This window comes from Syngnathus typhle, linkage group LG20 (genome assembly GCF_033458585.1).
Source record: "Syngnathus typhle isolate RoL2023-S1 ecotype Sweden linkage group LG20, RoL_Styp_1.0, whole genome shotgun sequence".
Taxonomy (NCBI): Eukaryota; Metazoa; Chordata; class Actinopteri; order Syngnathiformes; family Syngnathidae; genus Syngnathus; species Syngnathus typhle.
This window is the reverse complement of record NC_083757.1, coordinates 8538217-8563181: the sequence shown is the minus strand read 5'-3', so window position 1 is coordinate 8563181 and position 24965 is coordinate 8538217. Positions and strand designations below refer to the sequence as shown.

Sequence of the window (24965 nt, the reverse complement as noted above, 5' to 3'; positions counted from 1 at the left end):
TGTTATTTGCTGATTGAAACTGCTAATTAAACTGTGAATTGAAACTAATAGGTGGAGAACTGAACTCTCGCTCTTTATATAGCTGACGTGTCTTGCGCAACCGTTCTGCGCATCTGTAATGGCGGCCTCCGTATGACGTCCGGTCCGCGATGGAGATTAAAAAACAAACAATATTTGACAATAACACACCATCGAGGATTGCACCATCGCATCAAACGATGTGTCGTCAATTATGAATTTTACTAAGTGTGTTGGGCAGGATGGCTGAATGCGATGCGCGATTGACAACAAACAAGAAGAAAGGTGAGTTTTATTTCGGGGGAGATTTGTCATGTCTCGTCCCCAGTTTTGCTATGTGTCTTGGTTGCCATAGTTTCTGTTCGTGTCACCCCGCTCTTCCTGTGTCACCTCAATCGATGTAACGTGTTTTGTATTTAAGTCCTGTCTGCCCCTCGCTCACCGTTGGATCATTGCATGTGTTACTGTCATTCTGTTCCTGTCTTTGGTAATGTCACCCTGTCTTTTTGTTCCACGACTTTGTCGGTCAGTCCTGCTGTTGGTTTTGTTGTACCATGACTTTATTTAAAAAAAAAAAAATTAAAAAAAAAAAAAATTAAAAAAAAAAAAAATTAAAAATTTTTTTCTTTGTACCCATGTATAATACGCACCCCAGATTTTAGGACAATAAATTAGTAAAATAATGCGCACTATACACGGAAAAAACGGTACCGTTTTTTTCCGTGTATAGTGCGCCCCCATGTATAGTACGCACCCCTAAAAATGGCATGCTGATGCTGGAAAAAAGCTTGTACCCATGTATAATACGCACCCAATTTTTATGAATTTTTAAAAAATTTTTTTTTTTTTTTTTTTAAGTCCCAATGATCGTCACACACGCAGGCAGGCAATGGGTCCCATTTTTATAGTCTTTGGTATGGTCTTAACTAGGCTGGATGTAATTTTTTTTGTTGGCATTGATTTCTCCGACTGCCCGTAAACGCACCACCGCGCACGGGAAAGAGGCGGCTCTGTATGGGAGAGACGTTGAAGAGGAATAAAAACACCCTTGGAAACCAAAACTTGCCCCTCGTCGTGACTCGGAGCCGCAACAAATGTTTCGGATTTGTGTAGGGTACATTGTGAGACAGCAAACGAGCAGGTGATCGAGCAAGCCTTGTCTGATACGAGAGCATTGCGGTCGCATGGAGCGTGTTTGAAGTGAACAGCAGAGAAGAAAGGAACAAGGCAAAGTGTTGTGAAATAAAATGCACAGAACGGATGCGCAAGACACGTCAGCTATATAAAGAGCGAGAGTTGTTTTCTTCCTATTAGTTTCAATTTACAGTTTAATTAGCAGTTTCAATCAGCAAATAACAAAATGCGTATTACAGGTAATATTTTATTTCACAACACTTTGCCTTGTTCCTTTGGTCTCTGCTGTTCATCCTAAAACACAAAGGCGCTCTTTAAGCAATGCGACAGTGAGCGCCCGGCGCGCTGCGGTTGTGCGACCGCACCAAATTAAGCTCCCTGCGCAGTGCGCACTGAGGTCCACTTAAATTTTAGAAAGTACATCAGGACTTTAAAAATATCTTCTAAATTTCAGCGACGGCTCTGTCGGCGGCGCGCTACGGTTGAGCGTTCTCTCTCGCACTCTCTCTCTCTCGCTCTCTCTCACTCTCGCACACACGCAAACCGGATATCATACGGAGGCCGCCATTACAGATGCGCAGACGGATGCGCAAGACACGTCAGCTATATAAAGAGCGAGAGTTCAGTTCTCTACCTAAATCCGTATTACAGGTAATATTTTATTTCACAACACTTTGCCTTGTTCCTTTCTTCTCTGCTGTTCACTTCAAACACGCTCCATGCGACCGCAATGCTCTCGTATCAGACAAGGCTTGCTCGATCACCTGCTCGTTTGCTGTCTCACAATGTACCCTATACAAATCCGAAACATTTGTCAGGGCTCGAAGCTTATTTTTTGCCCAAGTTGCCCTCGGGCAAGTTGGAGAAAATTTTACTTGCCCGAAACAAAATTTTACTTGCCCGAATTTTTTTGGAGTGGATTTTTACTTGCCCGACACATTTTTGCAATAAAAAAGACAACACTATAAGTTTTGCCTTCATATGCCTTCGTATCCGCCAACCGGAAACAAGCTCTGCTGGTGCGCAGGCGCAGAAGAGCCAGGGACGGGTGAGAGAGCATGCATTTAATTACGAAGCGCTTTGCCGTTATCAATGTATTGCAGACTTACACGAGAAACTAACCGCTCCCTAGAAAACAAAATGTCGGACCAGAAGCGGCAGAAGTTGCGAGAAATTATGCACAAAATCGTCTTTTTACAGCTTGAAAACATGGTATTATGGCAGGGCAAGTTCGGGCAAGTGAGGAAAAAATTCTACTTGCCCGTCTGCCATCGCTACTTGCCCCGGGCAATCGGGCAATCGTTAGTTTCGAGCCCTGTTTGTTGCGGCTCCGAGTCACGACGAGGGGCAAGTTTTGGTTTCCAAGGGTGTTTTTATTCCTCTTCAACGTCTCTCCCATACAGAGCCGCCTCTTTCCCGTGCGCGGTGGTGCGTTTACGGGCAGTCGGAGAAATCAACGCCAACAAAAAAAATTACATCCAGCCTAGTTAAGACCATACCAAAGACTATAAAAATGGGACCCATTGCCTCCCTGCGTGTGTGACGATCATTGGGACTTAAAAAAAATAAATAAAAAATAATAATAATAATTAAAAAAAAAATTAAAAAAAATTTTTGTACCCATGTATAATGCGCACCCCAGATTTTAGGACAATAAATTAGTTAAATTTTGCGCACTATACACGGAAAAAAACGGTACATCCAGCCTAGTTAAGACCATACCAAAGACTATAAAAATGGGACCCATTGCCTCCCTGCGTGTGTGACGATCATTGGGACTTAAAAAAAAAAAAAAAAATTTAATTTTTTTTTAAAAAAATCATAAAAATTGGGTGCGTATTATACATGGGTACAAGCTTTTTTCCAGCATCAGCATGCCATTCTTATACATGGGGGCGCACTATACACGGAAAAAAACGGTAAATAAAAACACTAAAACTAAACTAATTCTGGTGGAGAAGCGGCGAACAATCAGCGCCAGCGTCCTCTCCCCAGATTACTTCCGCCTTGGTCCACACGCAGCTGTTCCAAAAACCATCCGATCAATTGAATCGGGTGTGTTTAATGAGGGAAAATTGGAAAACATGTAGGGATTCGGCCCCTGAGGACTGGAGTTTTCATTCGCGCATTTTTGTCCGATCGCGCAACTGCAGCGCACCGCCGAACGTGCAACTGCACCGCACTGGTCCCATGATTGTGACAGAGTCGTCGCTGAAATTTAGAAAATATTTTTAAAATCCTGATGTACTTTCCAAAATGTAAGTGGACCTCAGTGCGCAGGGAGCTTAATTTGGTCTGATTGCGCAACCGCAGCGCACCGGCGCTCATTGTCACATTGCCTTAAGAGCGCCTTTGTGTTTTAGGATGGCTTTACTGCTCCCACTTGCTTTCTTTGGAGGCATGATACAATCCTCAAAGTAACGAAAATACAATAACGAACGGAGTCAGTCGGCATCCAGGCCACGTGGTCGGGTTTTCTCGGGTCCTTTCGGCTCATCTCGCAGGATTCAACATCTGAACTTTGTTCGACAACCGAAGCAAAGAAATCTCGAATTTTTCGTTCAAATTCCGATTTGTTCAAGAACCGGGACGTTCGAAAACCGAGGTTTGACTGTATTTCTCCTTGACGTGCACAAATTTTATAAATCAAATAAAATATTGCTAAATAATTTGACGGCATGCGCTCACTCAAAAACAGGCCACATACACTCCATAAGATAGAAGTGAGCCTTTAACGCCACAAGGAGGCGGTATTTTTGCATTCCTTCAAAAGTAACGCTATTGATCAGGGGTGGGCAATTCCGGTCCTCGAGGGCCGGTGTCCTGCATGTTTTCTATGTCACCCTGTTGCAACACACCTGATTCAAATGGTCGGATAATTAGCAAGGTCTGCAGAAGCTGGATAACAATCCTGATCATTTGAATCAGGTGTGTTGCAGCAGGGAGACCTATAAAACATGCAGGACACCGGCCCTCGAGGACCGGAATTGCCCACCCCTGCATTGATCTTTGTTTGGTACAACTTATAATTATTTTAAGAACCTTGAAAAGTTAAATATAAAATTAATTCCCGGTCCTAGTATTAATCCTCAGACAGGACGACTACAATCGAGACCCTTGAAACACTACCTTGCAACTAGGTGAATCATGACAAGAGTACTTTTAGGGTGCTTCAAATGAATAGACGACCTGTTTGCCCATTTGTAACAAGTGTCAGTTGTAGTTTTCTATAGGTTGTATGCAAACGTGGTTAACTCTTTTATTCCTTGTATGACAATTAATAGTGCTAAAATTAAACACATAAGTCAAAATGTCAACAAGACGTGGTCAAAATAGCAATGGGCTGCATTAGGCATTGTTGACATCGTGCCATGTTAACACAAAACACAACCAACCGCTGTTGGAGAAGACAAAGGGGTAAATGTGAGTTGCGTAACAGCAAAACCAGTGCCGGCTCTACGCAGGGGCAAGACGGGGCAACGCCCCCTCAAAGAGATGTCCTGCCCCCTCGAATCAAACTTTTAGAAGTGAAAAATCCGCTGATAGAAACACACGTTAATCAGCCCCCTCTCTTCTCTCATGTCGGTGCAGTGTGTCCTCCCTCACACAATCTGCTGTCAGGACTCCACGTCCCTCCGTAAACATCCAATCACTGTGAGTATGCAAATGAGGCAAGACGTAGCCCAGTGCTTCTCAATTATTTTCTGTTACGCCCCCCCCCTAGCAAGAAGAAAACTATTCGCGCCCCCCCTTCCCCACCGTGACTATCCTAACTTGTCTTGTAAGTCGTAAAATGTTGCACTGTCGCAAACGTCACAGAAGTAACAATGAGAGCGCCACTGCCCCCTGCTGTGAAGATTCGCAATTACACTTTATTCTAGTACTGCCAAAAAAAAAGCCTGTTCCCCAGGGTCACACGCGCCCCCCCCAGGAATAGCACCGCGCCCCCCAAGGGGGGCGCGCCCCACTATTTGAGAAGCACTGACGTAGCCAGAGAAGCAGTAAAAACTCCACCAAACCCGTCGTAATGACCCGTGATATAACTAATGATTAACGACAACTCAAATAATAACATTCATATTATATATAAAATGTGACGAAATTACAAGCTCCAGTGTGTGGCTGTTTGCATCATGGCACGTGACAAAAAGAAAATCAACAGGCAAACACTTATGTTATGTGGCAGTCTGAAGCACACGCAGCTGACTGCAAAACGCGTCTTTACAGTTAGACTGCAAAATGTGCGCCATTTGGTGTTCAACGGGACAACTGACAACGAGTAATTGGTTGCAATAGCCACGAAAACCAAGCTCAAATGTCCTGTTGCTGTGCATTGTTTACGTCACGCCATGTGACAAAAACAACAACTAGTATGTGCATAAGAGTGAATTCGTCGTCATCTTAGGCTAAATGGGACGCTTAGAACGGAATCGTCGCTTGCAACTTTGCGTCAAATGTGAAAAAGCGGAGGCCAGCAGGGGTCTAAACGGCTGGCTGACGTTTGTTTGCCTCTGCACGGGCGCCTGCTAGTGCTAAAAAAAACACGGCGCAAGCCCGCAGTCGAGCCCCTTTTGTCCCACATTGCGGAACGTCACCAAATCCTCATGACATCCTGCCTTTTTGCACTGGCCGTCAACGCGCCCCGCGGAGGGTGCGCTTGAAACAGCCACAACAACAACCCCGGCCGCCCCCTTTGCACGCACCTTCAAGCTGGATTTGAGTGGCCCCTTCGCGTGGTTCAAGCCGGCGGCGGTTATCTCGTCCTCGGCAAACTCCTTCAGGCTGCCGTCCGGCAGGAGCACCGTGTAGACGCTGCTAGTGTTCCCGCCGCGCCGAGCCCCCGCGGCCGCCGCGTCCTCGGCGCTTTCCTGCTTGACAGCCTGGACCTCTCCGGTCACCGGGGCGCCGTCGCCGGTCGGGCTCGACGGGTACACACGGCTGCCAAGGACTGAGCGCTTCACCAGACGCCGGTTGTGCATTTTTCTACGCGGGTGTCCGAAGCAAATTTACCAGGGGGGCGGGGGGTGGAAAAAAAAATCTTTTCTTTTTTACAGCATGAAGCGGCTCGGCTGGTAAACGTCAAGGGGCGGCAGCGGCGGGAGCCCTGACAAAACGTCCGGAAGCGGGAACATACTCGACGGACTCGACACTCCAACGAACGCCGTCGTCTTCGCCAACTTCCACGCTGAGGACAAGACAAACAATTCTTCCCACGTCCAAAACCGGCTGCCAATCTTCTCTCTTCTCTTTTTTCCTCGCCTCGACCTGTTTGTTTTCGCTGCTTGCTTAGCTAGCTGAGGGGGAAGTCGGCGAGAAAACGCGGAGCCGCCCGAACCGCAATGTTACGTGCATACGATTGAGAAAAATGGCTACTAGCCGGTCCCGCAACCTTGTTTTCGTCGACGAGTTCGCTTCTAATCGTCGGGCTCAAGGCTCGCACTCAACGCCATTCGCTGAGGTTCGTTCACAGGAGCCTAAATTGTTTTAAAAACATCCCATGCGGAGCATTCCGCGTCCAGTTGCGGCGTACTCCAGTCCGGACTAAGCTGTAGCTTCAACCGGCGGAATTCTGCGCGTAAACATGTGCAGTCCCGCGGTAGAGACGCTCCGCCATTGGCCACGGGAGCACACGCCTCCATAAGCCCCCCTTTCTCTTTGCATTCAAAACAATGACCCAAGGAAGGAGAAGAAGCGCGGGAGAAAAGGAAGGGGGGAGGAAGGGGGGAGAAAGGGGGGAAATGGAGAAGACATACACACTTTATGCTTTAACCCAGTTTGTAAACGTGCAGGCTACTTCTTATGTGTCACGGGATTTACCAAATTACCACTTAAGAGGCAAACACCGGAGGGCCCTTATTTTTTCTAGGGGTTTCAACCCAATAAAGTAAATAAAGGGGCCTTTAGGGAGTTGAAGGGTCATATTGGCTTTCAGTATGTGCATCTACCAAATTGAGGAAGTGATTCTTGGGACGTGCATCCATCCACATGGCAGTAAAGCATCTCAATGTGGCACATGATTCTCTTCAGGCGGCAGCACGATAGTCATGTGACTCAGCCTTTGTGATTAGGACTTCAACATTCACAAATTTTTCACACTTCAGAATCCGACCTCAAATTTTGGCAATATCTTCAGTCTGGTCACAGCACACAACTGAAACTTGCACATCAGAGTTAGGAGTAAATAATAAGGTCGCGGGCTTGCTGGAGCCTATCCCAGCTGTCATCGGGCAGTAGGCAGGGGACACCCTGAACCGGTTGCCAGCCAATCGCAGGGCACACAGAGACGAACAACCATCCGCACACGCACTCACACCTAGGGGCAATTTGGAGCGCTCAATTGTCCTACCAAGCATGTTTTTGGGGATGCGGGAGGAAACCGGAGTGCCCGGAGAAAACCCACACGGACACGGGGAGAACATGCAAACTCCACACAAGGCGGGCCGGAGGTGGAATCAAACCCGCACCCACCTTACTGTGAGGCGGACGTGCTAGCCAGTGCGCCACCGAGCCGCCTGACCAATAACATTTTGGTCAAAATGTGCAGAAATTTGAGAATTCTAATCTTTAATTAACGCGACAGCAGACCCGTCAGGCTGTACGTACGTGTTTATATTTACTCAAATAGCCACAAGTTGAATCATTCAAAAAACATATAAGTTCAAGTTCCAATGATCATCACACACACATCTGGGCGTGGTGAAATTTGTCCTCTGCATTTAACGGTTAAATGCAGAGGACAAATTTTAACCCATCCCCATATGATTTTGATCCATCCCCTGGGGGAGAGGGGAGCAGTGAGCAGCAGCAGTGCCGCGCTCGGGAATCATTTGGTGATCTAACCCCCCAATTCCAACCCTTAATGGTGAGTGCCAAGCAGGGAGGCAATGGGTCCCATTTTTATAGTCTTTGGTATGACCCGGCCAGGTTTTGAACCCACAACCTTCCAGTCTCAGGGTGGACACTCTACCACTAGGCCACTGAGCTGGTACATAGCACAAAACATCATAACAAAAAACAAATAGTACAATTCATTTTTAAATTAAAGTACCACAAAAACAAAATGTACCACTACACTGTAGCATCTTTTCCCCCCACACATGTTTGGCTACTAGCGCAAAGCATGTAACTAACCATCGGACGCTGCCATTTGCACACGCACGTCAGTGCTCTTGTTATCATGACAATATTTAAAAAACAAATAAACACAAGCGTACTATATTGCCGTAGGCAAAGCTGGGTTAAAATAGTGCTTTCTAGTAAGTATTGTTGTGCTACTAAGCCTTAATTGTGCAGAAGAAACAAAAAGTACTGTACCACGATTGTAGACCTTGCGCTTGGACAACATCAAGGAAGCAAAGCCGATATAAGGTCAAGATCACATCGAAATCATCTGCGTTGATCATTGCTAAGAATAACGTCTGAATTTAGCATCCTGTCCAAACGAATTAAGTTGTCAAAAAGTCAAGGGAACACGTACCAAATATTTTCCTTCAAGAAAAGCGCTGGAAACCTGGGGAAAAAGTCCAAACGGAGTTTTCTTATGGCAGCCAGGCAGGCGTTCACATTGGCACATCGTCAGAAATAAATAACAAACTCACAGGAAGATGCCCACATGGGAGTGGCAGGAAAAACTTGATAATGAAGCGCATTGACGACACATGGCTGGCGTGTGCTGTGCCATCTCTAGACAGGTGAGAAAGTCACGTTTGAGGAGTGTTGGCGCTGAAGGGTGAGCTCTCAAAAGGGTTGCCATGTAGGCTGGCTGCTCAAAGAAGAAATTGCGGCGGGCCCAAGTTGGAGGGGAGGACACGTCCCTGAAAGTTATTGTTGCCGCTCCAGAATGGTGACAAAACTTAAAGGTCGGCATATTCTTTGTGTGTCTTGGCATGAAGGAATTGACAATAAATCTGACTCTGGCTCTGATCAGGTGGCCCCCGAAGGAAATGGTGCCACCCCTAAGTTGCCACTAAGACGCCACTTTGAATCTCGAAAATGCAGATGATCTTGATATGAAAGGAACAACTGTCAGGTTGCAGTTTGGCGTTCTTACCGGAATGGCCTTTGAGACATCTCGAAATCCGCGCCCACGTCAGGACCCCTACGAATACTTCAAGAGCCTTCACAACTCCTTTGAAATGCAACGAGTGAATTGAGATGTCATTTGAATTTTTTTCCTACTGCTACCGGGTGGCTAATAGTACCGATGACGAGAGAAGGAGGATGGCGATGATGGGTCGGTCAAAGACGACTCGGACCTGAGTCTCCCACGCTCTCGTAGTCTGGTTCCGAGCCATCCATTCCGGGGCGCTCCTCGTCCGAGCCGCCGGTGTCGGGGATGTGGATGCTTTCATAGCCCGGGTCGCCGCCGTCCCGGGCAGTGCCCCCCACCGGCCGGGCATAGACGTCCGTCACGCTGGCGTAAAGATCCCCGGACGGCCCGGCCACAATCAGGCCTTTGAGCTCGCCGATGCTGCTGTAGTCGTGGCTGGCGCTAACGTCCTGCGCTGTCGTTGGTTCCACGTTGGAGTGCTCGCCAGACTAAAACACAAAGGCAACATTTGGCAGATTAGCCGCGCGAGGAGCCACATCTGCTAACTCGGCCGGTTGGTGTGTAAGGAAGCACGTTTGTGGTTGGCGGATGGCAAACCATACAGGAATCTTATTTGGTAACTTAGTTGCTTGTTCTCAATACTTTGTTGTATAAAGTTTAACCCACTTAAAATGTGTCAACGTTTCAACCAAAGGGGAGTGCAGAGGAGCCCCTGGTGGGTTCCCCCACCGTGGAGCCTGCTGTCTGATCTTCTGTCATCGTTTTCATTGTTTGGTGCTCGCCTCGAACAAAGCGCTTCCGTCTGGGGAAACATGCGGACAGATCGCATTTGGGATTTCGGGCTGCCTTTTTCGACGGCACCTCCCAGTGAGCATTTAGAACAATTCTCTGGCCACAAAGTCTCTCAGCAACCAACGCCATCAGGTGGAAATTGCTCCGGGGGGCAGAGGAGGAGCATGTGAGGATGATGATGGAGCGATGACACGAGACCCGGGCGTCACCCATCAGCCCATCTTCAGGCGACGTGACTTATGAACACGTGATGACTTTTTTGGATCTTCCACACATCGTGCAGCTCTGAAGGCTTTTCCGTTTGGCTGCTAATTTGGCAGTGTGAGCCCCTCCTACTGGCCACGCGTGTCATTGCTAAGTGGTGAACGCGGTCAAGCGCATTTGAGCAATGCAGTTGTGAGCAGAAAAGGATCCGTGTTTGTTAACTTTGCTTTGTGGCAGAAGGAATCCTGTTTGGTAACTTACACGTAAGATGTTGTAGGACAGGGGTGCGCAATACGTTGATCGCGATCGACCGGTCGATCGCCGAGCCACTATTGGTCGATCGCGTGATATTAAAATGTTTTTTGGGTTGTTTTTTTTCCTGCACTTGACGCGTGTACAAACAACGGCGCTAACAACACAACACAAACACGCTAGCTCTCGAGTTCCTTCCAATTGTCAGAACCCTGTTTTTTCTCTTAAACTTAAGAAAGGGTATAAAAATGAGTGGGGCAGCTGGCCATAGTAAGAAGCAGGGCTGTGGACTCTGACTAGGGGACTCGGTCGGACTCGGTCATTTTTGCCGGACTCGGACTCGGTGCTGATTTTGACCGAGTCCACCGAGTCCGACAATAAAAAAAATACGTTCAATTTTATTTTCATCATGCTGCTGAGAATGCGCGTGGGAATACTGTCCACAGCCCTGCTTGCTTGTTATGAAGACAAATTTACAGTTTTTTTCCATGTATAATGCGCCCCCATGTATAATACGCACCCTAAAAATGGCATGTTGATGCTGGAAAAAAGCCTGTACCCTGTATAATACGCACCCGAATTTTGAGTCCTACTTAAGTCCGTAAACGTAAAATTATTTCAGAAAAAAAGATCATCTTTGGGAACAACCGGATGTTATTCTGCCGGTCAGTATCACTGCGCATGCGCTAGCAAACTCGATAGCGAAGAAATGTTTCGGATTTGTGTAGGGTACATTGTGACAACAAACGAGCAGGTGATCGAGCAAGCGTCTGATACGAGAGCATTGTGTTCATATGGAGCGTGTTTGAAGTGAACAGCAGAGAAGAAAGCGCATCTGTAATGGCGGCCTCCGTATCATATCCGGATTAAAAAAAAAAAAAAAAAAAAAAAAAAAAAACTTTTTTTTTGTACCCATGTATAATGCGCACCCCAGATTTTAGGACAATAAATTAGTTAAATTTTGCGCATTATACATGGAATAAAACGGTAGTTGTTGCGTGCGCGCCCGCGCCTGCCTGCCTGCGTGCGTGCACGTACAAGACCCACAATGCCCCGCGCGCAGCCAAGAAGGAAGAACCCGGGAGCAGTGAGAGAACAATGTTTTGCCTCTAGATTTGGAGGGGAAACGGAGCGTAAGTTACGATCAATGCGGCCACGTTGAGTTGCACTTAGGCTAATGTTTACATTATGTACCAATGTCAAGGACGATTATGTCACCCAGCTTATATCACTGATGTGTTTCGATAGTTGTGGGGTCGTCACTAATTATTTGTGTTTAGATAAATGTCTGAGCTATAATGGTGTGATTAATGATTAAAACTTGAAATTATCTGTTTATTGTATTCGTTTATATGTTTAATAAAGACAAAGCCATCACAAAACGGTTGTAATTATTTAGATTTTGATCTAAATTAGCCTTGAATAAAGACTAAGCAGTCACATGAATTAACAGAAAAAATGGACAGCCGGACTCGGACTCGTGGACAAGAGGCCGGACTCGGACTCGGTGCAAAAATCCGACCGAGTCCACAGCCCTGGTAAGAAGTATCACTTTCATAGGGAATGGGAGTAGGACTTTTTTTTCACGTTGACATATATATATATATATATATATTATATATATATATATATATATATATATATATATATATATATATATATATATATATATATATATATATATATATATATATATATATATATATATATATATATATATATATATATATATATATATATATAAAAAAATCTAACCCGCACCCTCCTTACTGTGAGGCGGACGTGCCGGTGCACTGGCTAGCACAGGGGTGGGCAAACATTTTGACTCGCGGGCCGAACTGGGTTCTAAATTTGGACCGGAGGGCCGAACCAGGAGCAGATGGACGTGGTGTTTGTGTGAAGTAATATAAGCGACCTGGAAAGGTCATTGCATAAAAGATTTTGGCCTTTAGTAGGTAGTAAAGCGTGGATATTCCAAACAAGTTTTTTGAAAACAAATGCATTTACAGCATTAAAAAAAAAAAAAAAAAACACTAAAAACCTGCTATCAGTGATTCTCATAAAATACGACACTGTTATTATGAATAACAGTCTCCATCACTTCAGTGCCTGCAGGTCAGATTAATGAAAGATGTTTATCTTATGAGATCACATCAAACGGCAAACATTCTGACCAAATATATCATGATCTTGAAGAATCGGTGAAAGCATACATCCAAATAAAGTAATCAAAACGGCAACACAGTGAGGGGTATCTGAAAATCAGAGCAGAGTTTTAACTCACAAACACCTGGTAACAGAGGCGAGGAAACGGGAAACACTATCTTAAAGTAAGCCTTGAGAACTTTACAAATTAAGATTAGTCGCAAACAGGTAGTGCATCAATGTCCTTGAGCATCCTGCATTGTTTGAAAATGAGAATGGTCGCTAGTTTCAATCCCTGCTATGTGTACAAATCATATTCAAAATGCATTTTTTTACAACAAACTTGAGAGCCTCCCCTTCATTTTCAGTAGGAACAGTGTTGTTGGTCTCCGTCATAGTCTGGAGTAAAATTTGTTGTGGCAATTCTTAGGAGAGATCCGAGGTGTTGGTCCGTTTACCTCGATCTGTGACGGGTTGATGTTGATGTGGTTGAACGTCACGTCGCGTATGTCGAGCCAAATTGGCCACTCTTTTTTAAACACTCGGCACTGTGTCCACCTTGCTTTTCCTTGGGCGACTCATTTTAATAGAAGGATTCCAGGGGAAGGTTTCTGGGTGGCTTTAGCGTAAAACTGTATCTGAAAGCTCAGCGCGCGAATTACAAGAATGCTGTCGTCACAGCCCACACTCTAATTTCGGGACTGATACAAATAGTGCGCGAGTGCGCCATGTCCGTACTACTGAGTACGTACACGCACTTGTGAGTGCAGAGATGCACCGATCCGATATCTGGATCGGATATCGGCCCCGATATCAACAAAATTGATGGATCGGGTATCGGAAAATGCAGCCGATCTGTGAGCCGATCCTTTCCTTAATCTATTGGGACACGGGCTACGTCATACGTCAGCAGCACGTGTGCCGCGGGACGCGGGCTACGTCATACGTCAGCAGCACGTGTGCCCATGCCACGAGAGTTTTCTAAACAAACGCAAACATGGAGCGAACGAAAGAGTCAGCTGTGTGGAGGTACTTCAAACTTAACACGCCAACTAGCTCGACGGCAGTTTGTAATATCTGCAAAGCTAATGTTGCCAGGGGTGGTGGTAGTACTGCCAGTTATAGTACTACCAATTTAATTAAGCATCTCCAGAAACACCACGCAACGGAGCACCAGGAGTTCCAGCAGTTGAGCAAATCAAAGGGAGCGGGAGGTGGACCTACAAAGCAGTTAACGTTAGCAGATGCACTGCAAAGACGGGAGAAATTCCCAGGCAATAGCGCAAAAGCAACAAGAATTACCGAGAAAGTGCTGGAATTCATGGTTTTGGATGGACAACCGATGAGTGTTGTTGAAAACGAGGGCTTCCGACGTTTACTTGAGCACCTGGAGCCACGGTACAATTTGCCATCGCGCAAGTATTTTTCTGAGACCGCACTGTCAGAAATGTATGAGAAGGTGTGCGAACACTTGTCACAATAATTAAGAGATGTAGATGCCATGAGCTTCACAACTGATATCTGGAGCACGGAGGTGTGCCCCATGTCTATGTTGAGTTTAACTGTGCACTGGTTAGACAGGAATCACACCCCTCGCAGTGGCGTGCTGCAAGCTAAAAACTTCCCCGGAGCACACAACGGTGACACAATTTCGACTGCCATTAAGGCAATGCTTGATAAGTGGAATATTCCGCTCAACAAAGTGCATGTCATTCTCAGGGACAATGCCAGCAATATGAAAAAGGCCATGGAAAAGAAGGGAGTGTGCAGCTTGGGCTGTTTTGCTCACACACTACAGCTCGTTGTTAACGAGGGGCTACTGTCTCAGCGAAGTGTGAGCGATGCGATTGCAAACGGCCGACAGATTGTGAAACATTTCTAACATTCTCCACTTGCTTATTCACGGCTATATGACGTCCAACTCCAGATGCAAATGCAACCTAAACGCTTACAACAAGACGTCAGAACAAGATGGAACAGCACCTACTTGATGATACAGAGTCTGCTGGAACAGAAGTGCGCAGTAGGTGCCTATGTTGTGGATTATGATCTGCCCACAACACTGACTGCTAACCAGTGGGCCTTGCTGGAGAAAACTAGCACTGTTTTGGAACCATTTGAAGAGCTGACCAGGAAAATAAGCTCATCCACCGCCTCCACTGCTGATGTCATTCCAGCCATCACTGTCCTCAAGCGCATCCTGACCAAGGAAGACGAGGCAGATGCTGGCATTAAAACGATGAAAAAGACCCTGCTCCAAGCTGTCAAACAACGTTTTGACTCAGTAGAAGATGAGCCTCTGTACGCCCTGGCCACTTTGTTGGACCCAATATATAAAGGACAGGTAAGATATTTTAAGCTGACATACTCAACAGGCCGTGAGCTATTAGCTGTGATATAATCACAACATATCACGGTCTGAAGTGAGCTATTTCTTTTATATAACAGATACCAAGTATGGCAATATGAAAGTTATAGACACAATCCAATAAAAACGGTTTTATTTAATAACAATTAGCCTACATTACAAGTCATTTACAAGAAAGTAGTTTCCGGCTGCCTGCGGTTGCTATGCAACGTTAGTAAACTGCTAAACTAGCTTTCAAGCTAGTCAGCGATCTAACCAGAGTTTATTTATTCACATGAGCCAATTTGAACGTTCCCATTAACTGTACACTCATAGAAAAACTGTCCGTCACTGGGGTCACGTTGCAAAGTGTTTAACATGTGAATGTGAAGATGCTTTGACATGCATTTGAGTATAACATTAAAAAAATGCTTTCTTATACACTAATTATGTTATTACAGTATTTGTATATTATTTTGATCTTCTTTGAAGTTTCACTGTCAGATCACATATGTTAACAATGGGGTTAATAATTTGATCAATATTTTCATATTTAGCCTAAGCTGTTCTATGTCTGTTTCAGATACTTTACAAGTGAGACCTCTACCAAGCATGCAAAAGATGCACTGTTGAAGGAGCTTGAAGACAGGGGCTTAACCAGCACAGCAGGAGCAGCGGAGGCTTCACAGCGACCAGAGAAGGTCCCTCGGATGGAGACTGCAGCAGAAGCAGTAGCAGCTCCAAGCAAGAGCAGTTTCATGGAAGCATTTGAGCAAATTCTGGAGGAGAGTGAGGATGCAGGTGCAGCAAGCAGCTCAAGCCCTGCAGTTCAACTGAATGAATATTTAGCTGAGAAAACCATCACTGCATCAGACAGCCCATACAATTACTGGGAAGCCAACAAACATCGGCTACCTGATCTTGCTGCTACTGCCAAAAAGTATCTCTGTGCCCCCTGCACCAGTGTGGAAAGTGAGCGATTGTTCAGCACAGTTTCCAACACTGTGAATGACAAGTGAAACAGACTGACTGCAGACAGAGCAGAAATGCTTGTCTTCTTGACAAACAATTTGTCATTGCTGCTTAAGTGAGCATTAATGAGGGGGTGAGACTGCACAAGTTTCAGAGCACCAGGTCATGAATGGTGCGATTGCACTATGTAGAGACATGTTTACGTTGCTTGATTATTGTATTTGACCAAGTCACTTGTTTATTCTCTTGTCCCGATGCTATATTTTATTTTTAATTCCACTCTGCACTTTCAGTATTTAGAAATAATTATGAATGGGGTTTTTTTGTGTTCGACTTAGCAAAGCTTGTTTTCAGGGAGCACTTCTCATTGCTGCTTAAATGAGCATTTAGAGCATCAACAGGTCATGAGTGGTGTGGAACGGCACCTAATGTTTACATGTTTACTATTTATTTTAATATTTTGTTACTGTGTGCTTGATCACCCTTTCTATAGTTGCCCAGTGCAGTTTCAGCTGCAACATTTGTATTTTTTTTAAGAAGTTTGTATCCTAATTTCCTTGAATTTAAATGCTGATACACTTTATTGCTGCTGTTGCACAATTTTTGTTACAAATAAATAGTTCATTGCATTAATCTGCTTTATCTTGTTACATTTTGTCTTAGGAAAGAACTGTGTAGTCATGCCTGATGCCATTGCCTTTAGTCTTTTCTGTTCCACATGTAGAGGTATGTAGCTTGTTGAGTCAACCATAATATCGGATCGGTATCGGGTATCGACCGATACGCAAAGCCACGGCATCGGTATCGGTATCGAAACTGAAAAAGTCGGATCGGTGCATCTCTATGTGAGTGTGCACCGAGCTTTCTGACACGGCTTCCGGTAGTAAATGCGCAGGCGAGCGGTTCCCCATCTACTGAGGAAACGCAGTCATTGCAGGCAAAATGACCAAAACCAATGTTTAATAATACAATTTATTCAAGGTTGGCGGGCCGGATTAAACGGTCCCGTGGGCCGGATGTGGCCCGCGGGCCGTAGTTTGCCCACCCCTGGGCTAGCACCTCCGCCTCACAGTAAGGAGGGTGCGGGTTCGATTTCACCTCCGGCCCTCCCTGTGTGGAGTTTGCATGTTCTCCCCGTGTCAGCGTAGGTTTTCTCCGGGCACTCCGGTTTCCTCCCACATCCCCAAAAAAACATGCTTGGTAGGCCGATTGAGCGCTCCAAATTGGCCCTAGGTGTGAGTGCGGATGGTTGTTCGTCTCTGTGTGCCCTGCAATTGGCTGGCAACCGGTTCAGAGTGTCCCCCGCCTACTGCCCGATGACAGCTGGGATAGGCTCCAGCAAGCCCGCGACCCCCGTGGGGACACAGCGGTACAGAAAATGGATATACCGTTTTTTTCCGTGTATAATGCGCAAAATTTAACTAATTTATTGTCCTAAAATCTGGGGTGCGCATTATACATGGGTACAAAAAAAAATGTTTTTTTTTTTTTTTTTTTTAAGAAAGTCATGGTACAACAAAACCAACAACAGGACTGATCGACAAAGTCGTGGAACAAAAAGACAGGGTGACATTACCAAAGACAGGAACAGAAACCAAACAGACATCATGACAGTAACACATGCAATTTATTCCTCTTCAACGTCTCTCCCATACAGAGCCGCCTTTTTCACGTCCGCATGCCTTTTTCACATGTGCGCACGGAGCGCGGTGGTGCCTTCACGGGCAGTCGGAGAAATCAACGCCAACAAAAAAAATACATCCAGCCTATTTAAGACCATACCAAAGACTATAAAAATGGGACCCATTGCCTCCCTGCGTGTGTGACGATCATTGGGACTTAAAAAAAAAAAAAAAATTAATTTTTTTTTTTTTTAAAAATTGGGTGCGTATTATACATGGGTACAGGCTTTTTTCCAGCATCAACATGCCATTTTTAGGGTGCGTATTATACATGGGGGCGCATTATACACGGAAAAAAACGGTATATATAATTATTATTTTTTAGCGGGTAGATCTTTGTGACTTGGTCATTTCAAAAGTAGCTCGCGAGCTGAAAAGGTTTGGGCACCCCTGTCGTAGGATAACAGCAGACACGTGAGAATGAGGCTAATCTGATTAAACTGAGCTCACCGGACAAGTCATCATGCGTCACCAGCAATGTCATTTATGCTTACACTTATTATCCTCACTTCATAACAACGACAACGGCGGTGAAAGAGAAGCACACATTGTGGAGTGTGGAGGCTGGGATTGTGACGCCGGCAGTCCCAGGAGCCCATTGGTTGGCTCAACCTCATTTCCTAAAAGGCCCATGGACGAGGCTGGGGTCTGAAACTGCCAGGCTGGGCTGCCCTTTGATGCTGCTCAATAGCGATCAGGAGACAATGCGTGCACTTACCGTACCCCCGCCCGAGGGCATTTACATACAGCGCGGCCACGCCGGCACCTAAGCCGAGCCGTCATCCATCATAGCACCAGAGTAACTGTCACCGGGACAGAGAGCGGCTGGACAAAACAAATCACTCGGTGGTCGCACACGAGTGTAAAGCAAGGAGAGCTGGGGTTCATCTCAAATCGGCCCAGGGGGTGGGCAAGCAGACGCACCCAAACACACGCATTGTAAAGCGCAAACGGCCGACGCCGACTCACCTTCCCATTGTGCGGCTCGGGCCCGACATGTCCGTTCATCAGCATGTGCCGGTTCTCGTTTTCATCCAGAACTTTCTCTGGTAGCGGCGGCGGCAAATCTTCGGGTTCCTCAAGCCTGGGAGACAGAACACCGGCATCTTGGGACCGCCGTTTGGCCTCCAGGTTGGCACTGTAGCGGCTCTTCTTGTTGCGGTCCACCGAGGCGTACTCGTGTGGGCTACCGGCGTGGCCTTTGAGGACGGGCAGAGGAGGGGGGGTGTTCGCAGGAGATGGGCCAGTGGTACCGTTGGGGAGTCCCAGGTTCTTCGGGGGTTCTTTGAGCTCCTTGACTGTCTCGTAGAGGGAGTCCTCGACGCTGACGTCGCGGGATGCTGTCGACATGTCATTCAGCACCTGAATTTAAAAAAAGAAAAAAAAGTGAGACGTTTTACTGCAAATGTTACTGAGCACCAGGTTGCCATGAATTTCACAAAGAGCAACATGTCTATCATATCTATTTTTTTGCAGGTACCAAAAACACTGTTGTGAATTAACATATAGTAAAAATAAAACAAAATGAAACAAAACAAAATACATACTGAACAGATATAATTCCTTAAATATACATATTTAGGTGCTACACTCTGACACATTATTATTATTATTATTGTTTTTATTCTCATAAATAGAATACTTTTTTAAAATGGATGACCTCGTAGGTGCTGTCCCTCGAGGTGGGCGGGACAGCGTGCCTGAACAGGGGGCCACTGGGCGGGATGCTGGGCAGCTGGCGTCCCTGCGGACACTTGGAAGACCTGCGCTCCAATTGGCCGGAGGTTATTTCCTCTGAGGCCTGGGGGCTGCTGGCTTGCGTGTCTGTGAGGACTTCACAAATGCATGTGGCAATTATGTTTGCAGCTTCTCAATTGGTCGAGAATGAGCAGAGTCGCCGTCACGTACTTATGCCGCAGGTGAGAGGTCCGTCATGAGAGCTGCTGACGCAAACATCTGTCACCGGACTGTCGGCCAACCGGCTGACCATCTCTTTATCCGACGCCTGGAAAGGAAATTGACATCGTTGGCCGAATGGCATGAAGGCCGTTTGAGCTTTCATAGGATCAGATTGTTATCTTAAAACTAGACCACAGCCACGTGTGCTTCACTTGATTCATGTTCCTACACATGTTCTGTCTCCTCTGCTGGCTTCTGTGTCAAACACAAAGTCAAATGTCAGGTCTGTTATGGCTGCAATGAACTGAATTTGGGCAGAGTCTCTGTGCGAAAGTGACTAATGCTAAAACTGGAGACGACTCCCTTTTTTGGGTCCTTGTTGACCTTCCGCACAGGGATGGATGCAAGAACAGACTGTGTGGGGAAAAAAGCGACACTCAGTGGATGCGAAAGTCATTGCAGCTCCACTCTCAACGTCATCTTCTAGCTTAAACAAGCCAGTCTATTTTTCTTAATAATACACTTTTAATTAGAAAGTACACTTTTAATTAGAAAAAGATGAAAATGTTTTTTGTTTCTTCATTTTGAAGTGTACTCACAGCATCCATGAGGACTCTGTTGCCTGCAGGATGCCTGACGGCTGCTCTCTTCGGCCTGCATAGATTACCAAAGGATGGATGTATTTCAATCACGATTTTCGAGGAGAGTCTTCTCGGTGGACGATGTAGGTGTGCGTGAAGAAGACGTCATCTCCCATCCTGCGTTGTACTCACTCGCGGCAACCGGCACACAACAGCAAGAGCAAGGACACCAACAGCAGGGCGACCAGGGTGCTGAGGACAACCGGTGGGGCCAGCTGGGCGCCACCTCTGCCCAGCCAGGTCACCGCCTGGCCCCCTGCGCCGACCAATGCCGCCTCTGGCCCCCACCACACGCCGCTCAGCAAGGGGGCCATGACGCATCACATCAGGGCAGCGCAGCGCATTGGACAGGCGCCAGCTGCAAAACACAACAGTTTAGCTTTTTCCTCCCCCCATATCTATTCAAATGAGATACAAAATACACAAACAGTGCATATTTGTTGTTGTGCTAGGGAGAAAAACATTTTTATTTATTGGACAGCATAACATTTGACACCATAAAATTATTTTGTTTTTAGTATTTACCGTTTTTTTCCATGTATAATGCGCCCCCATGTATAATAAGCACCCTAAAAATGGCATGTCGATGCTGGAAAAAAAGCCTGTACCCATGTATAATACGCACCCAAATTTTGACTCCTACTTAAGTCCGTAAACGTAAAATTATTTCAGAAAAAAGATCATCTTTGGGAACAACCAGATGTTATTCTGCCGGTCAGTATCACTGCGCTAGCAAACTCGATAGCGAAGAAATGTTTCGGATTTGTGTAGGGTACATTGTGACAGCAAACGAGCAGGTGATCGAGCAAGCGTCTGACACGAGAGCATTCGTATGGAGCGTGTTTGAAGTGAACAGCAGAGAAGAAAGCGTATCTGTAATGGCGGCCTCCGTATCATATCCGGATAAAAAAAAAAAAAAAAAAAAAAACTTTTTTTTGTACCCATGTATAATGCGCACCCCAGATTTTAGGACAATAAATTAGTTAAATTTTGCGCATTATACATAGGAAAAAACGGTAGTTTATTTATGTATTCATATTTAGATTTCTTGACGCATCCAAAGCACAATTTCTGTATTTACAAAATTCCACCTGGCGCAGCGTGTCATGCGTGCCAGGTAGAGATGCACCGATCCGATATCTGGATCGGATATCGGCCCCGATATCAACAAAATAGATGGATCGGGTATCGGAAAATGCAGCCGATCTGCGAGCCGATATTTTCCTTAATCTATTAGGACGCGGGCTACGTCATACGTCAGCAGCACGTGTGCCGCACGCCACGAGAGTTTTCTAAACAAACGCAAACATGGAGCGAACGTTCGCTTCTCTTCCCCGGGTTGCTAAGCGGACGTCAAACCCTGCGCGTTCACTTCTCTTCGGGTTGCTAATGGGACGTCAAAGGCTGCGCGTTCGCTTCTCTCTCGAATGGGGGGGGGGGGGGCTAATCGGATGTCAAACGCTGCGTGTTCGCTTCTCTTCCGGGGGGGTGTTAATGGGACGTTAAACGCTTTGTGTGCCGGGCTCCATCTAGTGTGGAAACTGAGAAGCTGAGCTCAAGCTTCTTGTGCGGGCCATATTCAATTATGTTTTCAGAATTTGCTGCGGGCCAATAAAAACTGGACCGTTAGTTTGGACACCCCTAATTTAGAGCAAAGAACTGTGTAGTCTGCCTGATGCCATTGCCTTTGGTCTTTTCTGTTCCACATGTAGAGTTATGTAGCTTGTTAAGTCAACCATAATATCGGATCGGTATCGGGTATCGACCGATACGCAAAGTCACGGCATCGGTATCGGTATCGAAACTGAAAAAGTCGGATCGGTGCATCTCTAGTGCCAGGACATTCTTTGACAGCCATAACGACTTGTTTGAACAACTTGACATAGGCAGAGCGCCATCAGCGTCACAGAAAGGCCGCGGTGGGAGGCGGATTGAATCCAGCAGGGGGCGCCGGTACACTATCAACTATTGTTTTATTTTAAACTGCTTGAAACGTAATCCTCCCATGAGTGATTTACTTGAATGCGGGGGCAGGATAAATTGTGCAATTCGTGAGGGATTGCTGCCGTGCGAAGACGCCGAACACCTGTCTGGCCTCATTGGCAAAACGACAACGCGCCCGAGAGGGAAAAACATCAATCGTGCGTGTTCTTGATGACTATTCCCAGCTGGCACTCTTATTTAGGCAGAAAGTATACTCACTGCATGCCAGAGCCTCTAGGCCAGGGGTCTCAAACTCCAGTCCTCGGGGGCCGCATTCCAAATGATCAGTTCATCCTCACGTTCTGCAGGAGCCTGATAATTTAATCAGGTGTGTTTAACGAGGGAAACTTGGAAAACATGTAGGAATGCGGCCCCCGAGGACTGGAGTTTGAGACCCCTGCTCTAGGCCAAATCGATGTCAGGATGTCAAAAGGGTACACACAAACCAGAAAGGAAATCATTTCAGTAGCAACAACGTCCGATGGAGTAAAAAACACAATCGTATGCAAATGGTTGAATATGATGCTAAAAATGAGTAAGGAAAAAACATTTTTAAAAAAGTAACACCAACAAGTGGCTCTATTAAATGTAACCATGAGACAGAATAAGGTGCTATAGGAAGAACGCTAATGCGGAAAACAAACCCTACAAATCTCCATGGCAACATTCTCAACTTACGTCGCCGCGGGTTATGTGGTTGCTAGGGGGACGGAAGAGGAGGCTGGCATCTTCATCCTCGTGTGGAGCTTGACAGCCTAATCTCTGGTTTGTGTGGCATCTCTGCGAATGGGCGTTTGTCCTGCCCCTGCAGCGTCCTGAACCTCAGGAGGCTGCGCAAAGTCAAGGAGGAGGCCTACAGGAGCGGCGACCGGGACCTGTTCAAGCAGACCAGAATCACACTGAACCGAGAGGTCAGGAAAGCCAGGAGGTGTTAAGGGGGGAGCCTGGAGAGACACCTCTCTGCCAATCCTGATCCCTCAACAGTGTGGAAAGGTCTGCAGAGCATCATGGGCTTCAAGAAACGAACCCCCCCCGTCCTGTGGAGAGCCCAAGGCATGCTAACCAGCTAAACAGGTTCTACTGCAGGTTTGATCGGTCCTCCCGCACAACAGGACCTCCTGCAGCACAATCTATATACTCACCTCCCCCCACAACCGCTCTGTCCACACCACCATCACCTTTGTCACCTACTCTCTCTCTTGCAGAGGCCGTGCCCGCACTCCAGATCCGCGAAGAGGAAGTGCGCCAGATGTTCCGGAGACAAAAGATCAGGAAGGCACCTGGCCCAGACGGTGTGTCACCTTCCTGCTTGAAAGTCTGTGCTGAGCAGCGGGCACCCACCTTTTCACGGATCTTCAACCGTTCCCTGGAGCTGTGTGAGGTGCCCTCGTGCTTCAAGAGCGCCACCATCGTTCCAGTGGCCAAGAAGCCCCCCATCACAGGTTTGAATGACTATAGACCTGTCGCTCTGACATCTGTGGTCATGAAATCTTTCGAGAGGTTAGTGCTGAACCCCCTGAAGGATGTCACGGGCAAACAGGTCGGTGGATGATGCGGTCAACATGGGACTGCACTACATCCTGCACCACCTGGACACCCCAGGAACGTACGCGGGGATCCTGTTTGTGGACTTCAGCTCGGCGTTCAACACCATCGCTCCTGACATCCTCCAACAGAAGCTCATCCAGCTCGTGGTGGCTGCCTCCACCTGCGTGTGAGGCTGGAGAGCATCACATCTGACACTCGGACCACCAACACTGGCGCCGCTCAGGGGTACGTCTTCTCCCCACTGCTCTTCTCGCTCTACACCAGGGGTGGGCAAACTACGGCCCGCGGGCCACATCCGGCCCACGGGACCGTTTAATCCGGCCCGCCAACCCTGAACAAATTGTATTATTAAACTTTTTTTTTTGCTCATTTTGCCTGCAATGACTGCGTTTCCCCAGTAGATGGGGAAGCGCTCGCCTGCGCATTTACTACCGGAAGCCGTGTCAGAAAGCTCGGTGCGCACTCACAAGTGCGTGTACGTACACAGTAGTACGGACATGGCGCACTCGCGCTCTATTTGTATCAATCCCGAATTTAGACGACAGCATTCTTGTAATTTGCGTGCTGAGCTTTCAGATGCAGTTTTGCGCTAAAGCCACCCACAAATCTTCCCCTGGAATCCTTCCATTAAAATGAGTCGCCCAAGGAAAAGCAAGGTGGACACAGTGCCGAGTGTTTAAAAGAGAGTGGCCAATTTGGCTCGACGTACGCGACGTGACGTTCAGCCACATGAACGTCAACATCAACCCGTCACAGATCGAGGTAAACGGACCAACACCTCGGATCTCTCCTAAGAATTGCCACAACAAATTTTACTCCAGACTATGACGCACTAGCAAAAAAGGGAGACCAACAACACTGTTCCCACTGAAAATGAAGGGGAGCCTCTCAAGTTTGTTGTAAAAAAATGCATTTTGAATATGAGTTGTACACATAGCAGGGATTGAAACTAGCGACCATTCTCATTTTCAAACAATGCAGGATGCTCAAGGACATTGATGCACCACCTGTTTCCGACTAATCTTAACCTGTAAAGTTCTTAAGGCTTACTTTAAGGAAGTGTTTCCCGTTTCCTCACCTCTGTTACCAGGTGTTTTGAATTAAAACTCTGGTCTGATCTTCAGATACCCCTCACCGTGTTGCTGTTTTGATTACTTTATTTGGATGTATGCCTTCACCGATTCTTCAAGATGATATATTTGGTCAGAATGTTTGCCGTTTGATGTGATCTCATAAGATAAACATCTTTCATTAATCTGACCTGCAGGCACTGAAGTGATGGAGACTGTTATTCATAA

General features: G+C 46.5%; 2 protein-coding genes across 11 annotated transcripts in view; both read right to left on the bottom strand.

The window, feature by feature from the left end:
- The window catches only part of znf704 (zinc finger protein 704), an 80712-nt gene extending 73945 nt beyond the window's left edge, over positions 1–6767 (bottom strand). For 2 of the 4 annotated variants that reach the window (XR_009710601.1, XR_009710600.1), the window contains exon 1: positions 5856–6767. Coding sequence is in view for 2 of the 4 variants with exons in the window: in XM_061266626.1 (XP_061122610.1) it covers positions 5856–6131 (276 nt within the window). In the remaining 2 variants the exon portion in view is untranslated. The remainder of the gene's footprint in view (positions 1–5855) is intronic. The other 2 variants (XM_061266626.1, XM_061266627.1) reach the window with 2 other exon arrangements.
- Positions 6768–7740: 973 nt separating this feature from the next.
- The window catches only part of pag1 (phosphoprotein membrane anchor with glycosphingolipid microdomains 1), a 31288-nt gene continuing 14063 nt past the window's right edge, over positions 7741–24965 (bottom strand). For 2 of the 7 annotated variants that reach the window (XM_061266631.1, XM_061266630.1), the window contains 7 exons: positions 22798–22994; positions 20269–20494; positions 20095–20149; positions 19505–19601; positions 19257–19429; positions 18566–18958; positions 7741–9690 (listed from right to left, as the gene is read on the bottom strand). In XM_061266631.1, coding sequence (XP_061122615.1) covers positions 9391–9690; positions 18566–18958; positions 19257–19429; positions 19505–19601; positions 20095–20149; positions 20269–20450 — 1200 coding nt within the window. In that variant the 5' untranslated portion in view covers positions 20451–20494; positions 22798–22994 and the 3' untranslated portion in view covers positions 7741–9390. Of the gene's footprint in view, positions 9691–18565; positions 18959–19256; positions 19430–19504; positions 19910–20094; positions 20495–22797; positions 22995–24965 lie in introns of those variants that run through there. The other 5 variants (XM_061266632.1, XM_061266629.1, XM_061266633.1 and 2 more) reach the window with 4 other exon arrangements.